The sequence below is a fragment of the Antrostomus carolinensis genome, unplaced genomic scaffold (genome assembly GCF_000700745.2).
Source record: "Antrostomus carolinensis isolate BGI_N321 unplaced genomic scaffold, ASM70074v2 scaffold41912, whole genome shotgun sequence".
Lineage (NCBI taxonomy): Eukaryota > Metazoa > Chordata > Aves > Caprimulgiformes > Caprimulgidae > Antrostomus > Antrostomus carolinensis.
In genome coordinates this window covers 41,235-55,084 of record NW_010300958.1, presented here as the reverse complement: position 1 = coordinate 55,084, position 13,850 = coordinate 41,235, and the positions used below count along the sequence as shown (strand labels likewise).

At 35.9% G+C, this 13,850-nt stretch overlaps 1 protein-coding gene across 1 annotated transcript in view; it reads right to left on the bottom strand.

The window, feature by feature from the left end:
- Positions 1–5,046: 5,046 nt before the first annotated feature.
- Positions 5,047–13,850, bottom strand: part of ADAMTS18 (ADAM metallopeptidase with thrombospondin type 1 motif 18) — a gene marked incomplete at both ends in the record, with an annotated part of 49,879 nt that continues 41,075 nt past the window's right edge. Inside the window, 4 exons of the mRNA XM_029083836.1 lie at positions 5,047–5,291; positions 6,468–6,591; positions 6,730–6,860; positions 8,304–8,476. Of these exons, the coding sequence (XP_028939669.1) occupies positions 5,047–5,291; positions 6,468–6,591; positions 6,730–6,860; positions 8,304–8,476 (673 nt within the window). The remainder of the gene's footprint in view (positions 5,292–6,467; positions 6,592–6,729; positions 6,861–8,303; positions 8,477–13,850) is intronic.

The window sequence follows — 13,850 nt, the reverse complement described above, 5'->3', positions numbered from 1 at the left end:
GGGGGTGGAGGGGGAGGCGGAGGGAGAGTATCCTTGAAAGGTCCTGTATGATCTCATTTCTAGTTCAGCTGTTTCAAATTTATTTTCTCTTGTTATTGTGTCTCCATTTTTTTTTTTACTGTTCACATGCTAAATGTACAACCTTCGGGGATACTGTCCAGCTAATCTCTCCTCACTAAAGGAGAACCCTTTTATCCATTGTATTGAATCAACATCTGTATCTTATAAGCACATCTTAGCTCTCTTTAGCTTACTGTCTCTTTAGGGGAAATCGGTACAAATTTATCATCTAGTAGCTAATAATAAATGTAATGCTTTATAACTGCAACTTGGCTTTCTCCCAGTGGCAGCTAGATCATCAGTAAAGTCATTCCACCTGGCCTCCTTTCTCTTTTTTCCCCCTATTGATAAAGAGGAAATGATTTACTGGTTTTAATTAGACAGATTCCTGCTTTGACGCTCCATTCACCTTCCCATCCCATGAATGTCTGCTACTTTGCAAAGCATCCTTTCCATCTGTTACTTATTGATGTCAAAATAAACTATCTTTTTTTCACAAAGATTTCACAATTCCTCGATTCAATATTTCACCAAGTTTGCGGTAACCTTCAGTGAAGATACCGATCCTATCTCATCCCGAAAAACTTTACAGTGCTTTCTCAAATGGGTTTTTAGTTCTTAAATCAGTCCATTCTTCATCTGTTTACTGACAGAATGGAAAACCAAATTATAAAACTCTCATGTTTTTAAGTTAGTTTAGCAATTCGTGGTCATGCAATATTTTTCATGCCCACATAACAGTTCAGTTTCTTTTGCCCTTTCAGAGTCTTTCCCATAATTCGAGCCAGTCATGGAAGGTGACTGAATATTTCAACAAGTAGATGTCACAAGTGAACTCATACGAGTTTTGTATCGATAGAGCCCCGTGATGGCCCTTGTGCTCTGCTAGCCTCTTCTGGAAAGTATTTTCAACAGTTAGTGGTGCCCGCTGACAGCCCTTATTTCCAAAGCTAGATAAATGAATGATGAATTTACTGTTTGTTTCTCCTCAAGTGAAGTATTTTTCAGTTAACAGAAAAACACTGACAAGGTCTTTAAATTGAAAGTGCTGACCTTAGATTACCTATGACCAAATGACAGATAAATAAGCTGAATATATTCAACTACATTAAAAAAAAATTCCAGCATGTTTCCATTTAAGATGTGACAATTATGCTACAGAAACCATATTTTTAAAACCTGGTATTAATTTCTGATGCTAGATTATCATTTAACTATCATATTTCCACCGCTTTGACCTTTGTCTGTTATTTCGTCTAGCCTGAATCTGACCATTTTGGGAACTGCCTTCTGAATCCATGAATATTTTTCATTTCAGCTTTTACTGGTTTCTACAAACCCACAATCACCCAAATATCAATAATACTAACCGCAATTTCAGAAGGATGCAGACACACAAATTCTGAAGGGCCCTAGTTTACTGGGTTACCTTCCTTGCTTTCCCTCTCCACCTGTGAAGTTAATTCTTGAACAATTCAGAAAGGGTTCTGACAAATTCTAAAATCTCATCATGCATTTACACTTTCAGTAGTCGTGCTCAGGAAATACTAGTCCTACACATATAATTCCATTTTCATCTCAAGTGTTCTCCTCCTCCTCAGAAAATATTTGGCCATACAATAGTTTGGGTGTTTTTTCTCCCACAACCTAGTTAAATTACAGACTCACTGCCCTTTGTCTTCTTCGGTATGACTTGTTCTCATAATTACATACATATAAAATATGCAAACATATATATATGTATTTACTTTTTTGTGAAATTCCAGAGTAAATAAGAAAAGCACTTTATCTAAAGTCTTTTTCTTGTCTCTTAGCTATTTTTGAACAGTGTTTAGGACTGCAAGGTCTGATGAAATGATATATGCTCTGCTGAACTACTGAAAAACCTGACAGAAAAATAGATGCATAGGAACTTCCTGTAAAATAAGATATATATAAAAAAATTCATAGAACTGCAAGGCTGAACTTGTGATATGCAAGACAAAAGAGAATTTTAAGATTTTTTTTTTCTTACTTGGGTTTCATTCTTCTCTCTTAATACATGCTTCAGATGTCTCCTTCAAGAAAATATTTTGGAGAATGACTGCATTTCAAAGGAAATGATTGCCGTGAGCGCAGACTTGCCAGACCTGTCTGGACCCATACCTGGAGCGCACTGGTCCCATCCTCTCCTGTGAATGTTGCTCAGAGGATGTGCAGAACCTGAACTTTCTGGATACATACAGGCTGATTTGCATTCTGAAATGCAGTCAAAAACCTGGAGCATTTGAGTCACCACACAAATGTGGAGCAAAACTATGACTACAAAATTAAACATGCACGAGCTGTGTTAATCTGTCTTTCAGATCACAGTGGAATGGCAATAAATACACCTACAAAACCTTGTATTTTCTGCCCTCTTGAATAATAAAAGTTCCTGTATTTATGCATGCAATTTATTTGACTTCTCAATACCTGCAGCATGCATTTTTACAAGGACTTGCACTGAATTCTTCTGGAAAAAAACCCTAATGTAGAAAATAAATATTTAAATTATTTTAAATACAGCTTAACTGAAAATGATGAAAAAAATATCTAAACATTACATGAAGAAGTTGAGGTCTGAACGCAGGAAAACCTTATCTTATTGAAAACCAACTTAATTGGATAAAAAATTACTGGCAGGACTTTTTTTGTATGCTGCTTTGAAAATAAAAACAAAGCTACAATGTAGTATGCTTAAGCATTCATTTTTTCATCCTTCTGTCAGTTTCTGGTATTTACAGTTGAAGTAGGATTGGTTTCATTATTACTGCTGCCAACAGGTCTTCAGCAATATATGTGTTTTCTCATAAAAACATATTTCTTTAGTGTTCATTGGCATTTTTGATGCTTAGGAGTTAGTTATTGGTAAATCATAAATAATGCAGATCCTTGAAGACACAAGATTCTGCCTTTTTTTCAGAATTCAGCTTGTCGAATGTTGCTTAAATTATTGAAACAAAAAAAAAAATCTTAACTACAGCTCATAGATATATATATAATTGGGGAATACGTAACTGTAACATTTTCAGTTGTTAGCATCCCTCATTGCCAATGCCAGTGGTGTAGGTATTTCAATAAAAATACAAGGGAAGTTTAAATAAGCCCTCATAGGAGCAATAGCCGCCAGTTAAATGTTAAATCTTAATAAAACTGTTTAGCATAATTTGATAGGATGAAAATAGAAGTGTTATTTGGCATTAAAAATTTTGTCTTTAATCTTTACTTTGCGAAGTATGTACATGATATGCAGCCAAGTAAGTAATCTTGCAGGCAATTTATTACTCATACTTTAGCTCTATAATAATATAGTTCAATCTACTTTGGACTATGACAAGTAAGATTCCTGAGAGTTCAGCTTAACATTTCATAGTATTTATAAGTGTGCTAGTTTCTTTGGTGTAAGGCTATTTTGGAGGTGATTTGCAGACAAGGAAGCATGTCTGTAGCTTGTAGACCAAACTCTTCCATGGACTAAAGCATCCCTATTAGGATACCCACCCAAAATGAAAACCCGTCAACTGAAAAAAAAAAAAAAAGTGTTTTAAAAAGGCATTGCAAATTTGTGAAAATACACACCCTAGCCCATATCAAACTGTCCATTCCAAAACATGTGTTCATCCTAAAGTACTTTAACATGTGTTCATGGTCCATGAACTTCAGTGGTTCTTAAAGATACGTGTAAGTACATTACTCAATCAGTATGAATAGCAGCAAGGCTCTTCAGTATGCCAAATACAAACTTCACTGAATAGTTGTGAAAGTTCAAACAATCCTTGAAGAATATCTTTCATGTCACAGTCTGTACTTACTGTGTTTCTTAGTTTAACAGAACAAAGCTGTGTAAGGGAGATGGGCTGCAGAGTTCCCAGCTAACCGCTCCTGCTGACCCTCTGCAGAGGGCACTTTGCAGTTCGGGTGTTACACGCTGGGGCGAAGAACTGCAGATCGCTGCCTCAGAGAGCGGGCACAGCACTCGCTCTGCTGCTCCCCAAGTGCACGCCAGAGAAAGCTTTGTGTTTGATAGGGAGCTGACTGGAATGTTGCTGGAAGCTTTGGGAAGGAACTGAATCCTTTGTGGGAAGGGATCCTTCCTCCTCACAGCGAAGGATTCATCAAAAGAGACGTAACAGGTGAGTTACAGAGCCAAGGATTTGCTAGAGCTTTCTAACAAAGCAGGCAAACTAATGGAGCTAACAGGGAATAAAGACTTTGGCAATTCATCCAGAAATTGACTCTCAGATGTTCTGACGCATTTTAAAGAAAATCTAGTAAAGTAACCTAATGCAGAAAGATATTTTTCTTAGAAGTATCAGTGGCCAATTTCAAAATTGTAACACTGGAACAAATCATATAAGCAACAAATTTACTTTCTACTAAATATAGTTTCAACAGAAGACATCTGGCAGACAGAGTAGGTGATACAAATTTGACTGGGAGATAAACATATATAAAACCCATTATTTTAGATGCTATCACCAATAAAACTGAATCAACAGAGATTGCACAGAAGTCTGTGTGTGGTACTTTGACCATCTCCATCCCAAGGTAAATGCAAAACCAGATACATGTACCTGCAGTTTCAGAAGCATTATTTGAAACTGTTACCATTAAGCCTTGCAGTAGTGTTAGATTTAATTTTTACATGACTGAATTTTATTGTATACCAATGATGGGATGCATTTATAATCTCCATTACCATTGTGCAGCAACTGAGAAATAATGCTATATGGTGTGTTTTAAGCATCTTCCTTTTCACTGAATTTGTGATGGTTTACTAAACTTCAGACTTTGATAAACTGGTGAAAGACCTTTCAATCTAGCATGACCACACAATTAAGTTTGAATACTATCGTGACTCAACGCTATTCTTTAATCTCGCTGAGAGCTACAGTGCAGAGCTAAAGCTGTCGTTACTAATTCTGTAATAGACATCAAGGGAAGAATAAACAGAAGAAAGCTTACTTCAAAGACCAGCGTCTCATTAGTCGGTCCTGCTGCATATAGACTCTCTGGATGGTTAAAAGAGCGTTGATAATCAAAAACTGTTCCAGCAAAAGAGAACTTTCCTGGCCAGTCAATGGTCCAGTCTCCTGTTAGATAATACTTTTTACTGAGGTTGCGCACTGCAAGGTAGCTGGTGGAGATTTGCATTTCATGGAGCTGTATACTGCGTGCTCCTGCTGGAATAGTGACCACGGCATAATAGTCTGAAATGAAAGAAGTAAGCAACATTTTTGAAATTGTCATACATGTAGGGATGGTTTATCATTTTTGAGCCAATTTGAAAATTTTGCATTTTAAAAGATACTCAAGACAGCTGTTCTGATCCACTAAAGTTACTCCGTTTTCACAAGGAGAAACCAGTTCTGATTTTTAACCCCCCTATGCAGACTTGTAATCAAAGTAACTCAGAGGTATTTAAATTCCTGGAATTTTTCTTTGTGATTAAAGACAAGAAAAAGCAAGTTCACCTTAGAAAAATGCTGAACAGAGTAATGTTGATTTCACTGTAATTGTTTTACCATGTTTTCCCTGCAGTTCCCTACAGTAGTTGGAAGGCACTACTTCCATCCTGGACAAGGTTTTAGAGGTGAGATGCACCAGGATGCAGAGAGCTTTCAGAAAGGCCTGTATACCACTGGATCTCCCTGCTGTGAGCCACTGAACTCTGAGCATGTGGAAATCTCACTCTTTCTACAGTCAGATGAGACACGGCTGACAATCTCCAACATGCACTGCACACAGCTAATCTCACAGAGTGCACAGTTTAGGTTATTTTTCTAGCATTGTATCGCTGTATTACTATATCCTAAACAATTCCCTGGCCTGTATTACTGCAGTATCGACATGTCTTTGGATCAACAATAAATGGATCCTCAAAATAAAAATAACCCCATGGGTAAAGAAATACTATCTGCATTTTATGCCTGAGAAACTGAGGTATAGCAAAATTATTTCACAAGAAGCATGTGATAGTCTATTAAAGAAAAGTCCACCTCCCAGTGACTGGATCATCCACTGAATCACCTGGACAGCTTCCAGTCAACTTAATTTGAAAATGGACATGGAAATACTGTCATGTTTGGCATTATGCTGTGTATCGCTTTTTATATCTTCTACAGTCCATTACAGTCAGAGCTGTTGACAGCTATTTTTTTTCAATTGCCTCAATCCTAAAATCTCTTTTAAGAGGAAATTCACACGTAAAGGGAAAATGTGGCTTAAGAAACAGGAGAAATGTGAACTCTTCTCTCACTCTCCCTGTGATTTTCAGTTCACATCTGGACTTTTAGCCACTGCCCTAATGAGCAAGGAGTCATATATATTACATGGGGATACAGCAGAGCAATGAGTTGATGATCATGTGGAACAGCTTTCCTTACCATTAGCTTTGTGCTGGATCAAGTATTGGCCTTTAAAGAACTTGCATGTTGAATTATCTCCTTTACAAACTCCACAAGCATCCAATACAGCTTTGGAACCAAGTCCATGATCACACCCTACTTGCTGCAACCAAAAGGCACAAGTGAAGGACTCAGACACAAGGGAATTTGAAGAAACAGCTGCATTTTCCATAAAGGAGTCAATTGCACACTTTAAAAAAAAAAAGACATTAGGATTGTAAGAAACTTAATTTTATCTTACTTCACATATTCCATCAATGCAAACATCATATTTATTTGGAGAACACAGAGTTCCATCCTTCACTTTGCTGGACATTGCAAAGAAAAAGTCAAAGTCTTCAGCTGTGCAATACAATTTACATCTATCTTCCTCTGGGGAAAAAAACAAAACAAAACAAAACAAAACAAGGCAAGAAAGTATTAGCACCCTGCTATTGTTCCTTCCTGCATCCTAGATGTCAAGGTACAAGATTTTCCCCTACCAAAAGCACTTTTCCTCTAAAAAAATCCCAACCATTGTCAGTCAAATTTCTTTTTATACATTGGTGGTATGTTAGGCTTATAAAGGGCTGATTAATTCTACATAGACAAAAACACTCCTGCAATTGTAAACATTGTCACAACTGCTGAAATAATACACAATTTTAATACAAATAGTAAGTGCAACAAATAAAACATTGCAACAAAATTTTGAGGAACATGAAATTGGATTCCAAACAGTATCCTTTTATTCTTAAATAAGCAGCTGGATTTTCAATAGTACTTTCTACAGAGGTAAGGTGTCTGTAATAATTTTGAAAACCAGATCATGTTTTCAGGACTATAAATGCAGAACTTGGGGGAGATTTTGAAAAGAAGCTAAGAGAGGACAGGCATTTGCAAGTTCAGAGTCACTTGGGGACATCTTGCTTTTGAAAATCATGCCTTTTGTTCTTAATTTGAAGCTCCTGTTTCTTTTACTAAACACAGCCCTTACCTTTAAAACCAGTGTAGGCTACCCTAATTTGTGTTAAACAAGATGCATTATTCTCCCTGTTATACAACACCCATTGTTACATGCTGTGAAACCATATTTCCTCTTTCCTCTCTTCACAATGGCTGTTAAGACATAGGTTTCTAAATACCCATGAAAATGTCTGCAAAGTCTTTAGAAGAAAATATAATCAGGTTACGAATTAAAGTTACATGTATGTGTGTGTATATATATATTCAAAATATTTGCAAAATTAAGATGCTTAAAGTAAAAATAAACTTTGCTTGTACAAAAGACAAGAAATAGTTACTGAGACCTGAACTTTATAAAGATCTCTAAGTAAAAGATGACTTTAAAAATTTTATGCAAGTACATTGTTTGTTTTTCCAGTTCTCATGGGACTATACCAGCAGAAAAGTCAAAAGGTTGATTTATTGTTCTCTCGAAATCTGAGAACATGCCAAAGTAAGGAAGATTCTGGTACTGTTGTTGTGGGAGCTCACATTTCCCAGCTGAAAAATCCATGGAAATTGTTTTGTTTTGTTTTTACGCTAATAGATATGTAATATAAAATGAAAGAGAGGGGTAGCAACAGTGAGGGAGTCATTCTAAGGACAAAGATTTAAATTCACAACCAAAATCAATCCTGCATGTTCATACAGGCAGTATCGCACAGGAGGCCGGATTTAACTATGCTAGAAAGCAAACACATCTCAAATAAGCCAACTGAATTTCTATTTGCTTACATCAGGGTGATATTTGCCCAACGAATATGGATGAATTACAGCTTATAGCTCACTTCCTGCAATGGCCTTTGTCCATCAGAGCTCTGGCATAATTACCTTCCACTTTAGTATATGGCTTCCATTTGTAGTACCATCCCCGGAAAGGTTTGCTGTTGTATTCTGCACACTGCTGGGCACGGAAGTCCAAACTCTCTGCTGGGCATGGCTGATTATTACAAAGTTGATAAATACGACTGGAACCTTGGCAGAATTTGCCACCATACTGTGGCCTAAAAAAAAAAAGGAAAAATTGATTCTTTTGCAAAAGCTACTATTTGTGTGATTGGCATGTTACATGTGTGTTAACAGAGAAAATAAGAGGATGTATTGTCTTAGGAGATCAGTATTTCTTATATGGCCCATTAATTTTCATGGTTCCTAAAACCAAGGAAAGCAGTTGCCATGAATTATCTACTTGGATCACTGCAAACTCAGCAAAGATGCAACCATCTAGAGGTGAGTCATGTTTTCACTAATTTAAATTTATAGGTCTATTTTGTATTGGCTGGTTTCAATCTTGTTATATAGCTATTTTTACTCTGCTGTAACCCGGGAACGAACATGTGCAAAGAATTACCTACCACAATACAACTTAATAAAGGATAACATAACACTGATCAAACAAACAGAATGAATAATTACATCTGGTTGTTCATTTGTTTTGTAAATCATTTTGAAAAAAATGTACTTTTAAAGAGTCAAAGGAAACAAGGACTGTGCACAGTTCTCCTGCTTTAGGAAAATGTTGGAATCCATGGATAACTTTGAACATGTCACATCCACTTCAGCAAACCTTACCCGGGCATTTCCCTTCATTTTGGCCAGAATGAAGAGAGCATATTCTATTACTTTGGTAGTCTCTTTTAAGAATTATAATCTTTAACTATTTGGTCTATGCACATGACTGTAAAACAAAGTAAAATGTAAGACTTGTTCTTTTTAAAGTGACTGAGAGCTCTCACAAGCTGCAGAGAAATGTATTGACTCAATTTTGTATTCATTATGGATCTAGATAGGAATTTACAATGCTCAGTTATATATCTGCAAGTACTGAGCCAAATCTTCAAAACACCAAATTCTGAGAACTGTTTGTCATATTATGCAATTTTTTGTGTCAAGTGAAAAGAAATGTAACAATGCTGCACTTGCATATATTTATATAAAGATTTCTAAAAATTAGGGAACATGCATACTTGGAAGACAAGCTATGATCTTTCAGTGGACAGCTGCCAATGTTACACATGTATTAAGGAAAAAAATAGAATAACATAAAAGATATGATGATAATAAAAAATAATAGTATGAAAGATACAGTTGCAAGAAGTATAATTGGAGTTCTTTGTTTAAATCTCTAAACACTGTTGTAACCATTCCCCATATCCAGTATTCCATGCAACTTCTCTTAACATGCGTCTGGCTGGAGTAATATGGAGACAGCTTGGTGCAACATGGATGAGAAAATCCAGGTGCTTTATTGTAAATTTTCACTTCATATGTCTAACTCTCCAACCAAGCCAGAGCTTGGTTTTTATGTTTTGAATCAGCTTTGACTGTACACAATATCTAGCTTTTCCAGAATTCTGGGCTACCAAACAATCTTTCAAAGGAAGAGGTGGAAACCCACCTGTTACTCTATTTAAAACTAGATTAAAGCACCAGCAAAATGTGTTGTGGGAAAAAAGCCAACTTAGTGACTTTTCTTGAGGTCACCTACTAGCTACACTGACGCTGGGCATAACAGCAAAGATCTTAAAATTGAAGTCCCATTTTCTGTCCTAGTTGGTGGCAATTCAATCTGTGAAGGGCAGGGAGGATATGTAACATCAGTGAAGTCAGGGAGTATTTATGTTGACTTTGTGCAATTGGTGAGAGCTTTGAGTTAAGGCAGCCAAACCGTTGGGTCTTTACTCAATTCTCTACAGACTTTCTTTATAGCTTCAGCACATGTATGATTTTTGACCTCCTTCAGCCCCAGAGAACAAATCTGCTTTGGTGTAAGGAAAAGAAGAAACCTCCGTCCAAGTAAATGCCACCAAACAAGCAATATAATAGAATTATTTATGGCTAGATCGTGATTTCTAGCCACAGTCTTGCATTTGAGGATGGTATAAAATTCCACCAAACTGAAAAAAGGCATTCTGTTTTCCAGCTCTGTTACAGCATTTCAATATTACAGTACACTCCCATTACTGAAACTGTTGGCCAGAGAATTATGGAAATGTCTCCACCTTTGTTTTTTACCAGCAAGATGTCAGTAAGAGTTAAGTAATTCACAAGCAATTAGATGTAGATCTACAAAACCAATTTCTGAGAAAAGTCTATTATCTACACTAACAAAATCACACTTTTGTCAGTGATGTTGTTACCACCAGTAGATTTGGCTGTGACTGCCTACAGAAGCTCTGTTAGTATGTTTACAATGGAATGCTTTGCACAGAGGGTATTCCCATATTCCTACAGTGATACAGCGCTCCTAATACACATACAGCCTGAAGTTTTCATCCATCGCTGTCCCTCCCCATCACTGGCATGTATAGCTAAAGATACTCGCATGAATAGATGCTGTTAGAGCTGAGGCCTTGCTGAGGATAACTGGAAAAGGGATACATTTGGTGAGAAAGGCCAGCAAAGTCTCCAAAGAATGATTTGCAAAGGAAGTGTAAGTGGAAAGATGTAAATACTCCACTTTATATAAGACTCAAATATTAAAATGCTACAAGAGTAGTTTAAATAGATTCTGCAATACCCTTTTAAGAAAAGACTTCATGAGCAATGAAAGTAAATTGGATATTCACTGCAGTGGAATACAGAGAGTGATAAATCTTGGAGTTCATCTGATCAAGGAAAGTATTTTATGCATTATAAAGGGAATTAGACTTTGAAACACTGGACTCCTATTCTTCCATGTTTTATAATAATTTAAATTCAAGTGAGAACATTTCTGCTCATATTATGGCCATATTACGATAGTATGACAAAGCTAGAGTATTTCATTCTGCATTAATTTGAAAAGTCTACCAGGTCTTTCACAGTCTTCATTTTTAATTAGTATTTTAAATGGCATCATTACTTTGCATCAGTTTACATCTGCATTGTCTGTAATCACTGTTACACATATTGTACACAAAAGATTAAAAAGACATGTTCAAGCAATTTTGATTTAGTCTTTTGATTGCATACATGCCTAAAAGTCCACTCTACTCTTACTGAACAATGCACTATTGTGAAGTGGGTAGGATGCAGTCCCACAGATATGATTTAGGTATTAATTTAAATCTCTTGGGCATGCTTCAGGTTCTTTCCCAGCTAAACTATTAAATTATGTAATATATTTCTATTTTGGAAAAGTACCTCATTTTGTAAAATGTTGTGATGTATGAAAACCAGATCCATGAAATTTCACTGTGACAATTTACAGAAACATGATGATTTTAGCATATCTGCATAGTTCTGTGTTCTACAGATGACCTCCATAGGTGTTTGTTAGTATGAATTCGTACATAACTCCGGTGGTAATTCAGAAGCCATGTTTGGGTGTGGTCACAAGGTCTGTCTGAAAATTGTCAAGAGAAAGGGAATTTAACTGGTTGGATATCACTTGCAAGAGAGGAATTTCACATACAAACACAGGCAATGAGATTTGCATAAGCAGCAGCCTGAATTTGTGTTCTTCACCTGTCTTTAAGCTGTTGATAAGATGTTTTACATTTAAAATCACTGGAAACCTAGAAATGTCCCTCAATGTTCATAAGAAGTCAGATGTTTTGAAAAATGGACTACTTATTTAAAAACTCCATTTCAAAGTCCAGCCAGTTCTTCAGAGGTCCACGCCCCTTGTCCTAACCTCTTCAGAAATAAATTTTATTCTTTGTCATTCTCAAAATCTTGCTATTCAAAATCACCTATCAAGCTGTTGAACAAAATAAACATTAGCTCCTACATAAATCTGGATTAGGAAAAGTGAAATAAATATATTACATATGAAATAATATACATATCTGCACTGAAACAGATAAACATCTGAAATATATTTCAGAAATTCAAAAAGAAAGGAATCATTATTCTTTGTTTATGTGTAGTTATAGAGGTGAACAATGAACAGTGACTAGGTTATAAATCATTCCATGTGCTGCAAAATTGAAAATGGATAGTATCATTTTTCTAATGATTCCACATTTATACAAAAGTGCTGTGATGGGAAATACAGCTACCTGGATATTCGTACACTGTGGTGTGGATGGCTTATTTATAGTCCTGTCATTTCATTACTCTAACTCTGAGAGAGATTTATAGCATCTTCTTTTTGCTCCAGCTGAATTATCATTAATATAATTAAATTAAATTTAGTATAAACATGATCCAGATCTGGTATCAAGTCTTACTTGGTTACATCAAGTCTTACTTTAATTAGAACAGACAGGTCACTCTGAATGCAAGTTTTAAATACATAATGCTACAATAACAGACACCCTTCATGTTAAAGAGCTTCTCTTTGAAGGCCATTTGAAATCATTATCAGTTACAACAGTGCATCAGCCTGAAGCATTTCAATTACTGGACATTCTTCTGTCACACAGGGAGAGCAAGGGAAAGCTTATGAATAAATGCAAATAACAATGTGCATACATGCAAATTTAGCAGGCAAAACAGGGACCAAAGTAGGAAGACTGAAAAATATGCATGACCTGTAATTGAGAACCTGTGCTCCCCTGCTAAACAGTTCAAGAAAGAGAACTATCCAAGTAATTATATTTATCAAAATACACTAAGAAACAACAGAAAAGATTGAGAAAATGCCCTGCTATGGATCTGCAAAAATTGACTTGTCTGAGTGAGGGTAATAAAGACCATTTTAACTAACTCACATTTTCCTATAACATAGTATATGAAGCATGGATATTATTACTGCAGCACTGTATTGTAGGTGTGAGGCTTCTTTACAGCCCCATATAAACTGTGTCATATTTTCTCTGGTTTTTATTACTGCAGCTTAAATGCTGTTTTTATTGTGCGCAATGAAGAATACATGTGTCTATGCCTGCTGAAGTTGTGTATGAAATAAAACAGTGAAATCCTTTTTTCTTGTAAGCTGAAGTGAATTGAGTACTTGGGAAAGATGCTGGTCAGATAACATTTTACCTCTGTTTTGAAATAGTATTGTAAGGAATAGTAGTATTTACAGTGATAAGACATTCACTAGAGGAAAATACCACAAATGTTTTATGAGTTAGCATACAATTCTAGGGTTCAATAACTATTCTGACCTGTGAACATGACAGATGTACAAAGACATCTGTCTACAACCATTCTGATACTTTTTTTAAACTTTTTTTGGCTTATTATCCTGGATAATACGATATCAGCAGTCTTAATAGCTTTTAAGACCTTTTTCCCTTGCTCTTAAATTCTTAGGTGTGAACATGTCTGTGTGGTATTTCATTACTTCTTCAGGTATTTGATAAACTATAGTGCCACAAAATAAATTGAGAAAGTTGGGCTGTAGATGTTCTAGTACTCTAGTAGTCTTCAGAAAGCCACTACTTTCTAGTATCAGGACATATTTCCATCCTTCAGCAACTATCCGGAACTGGATATTAAAAAAAG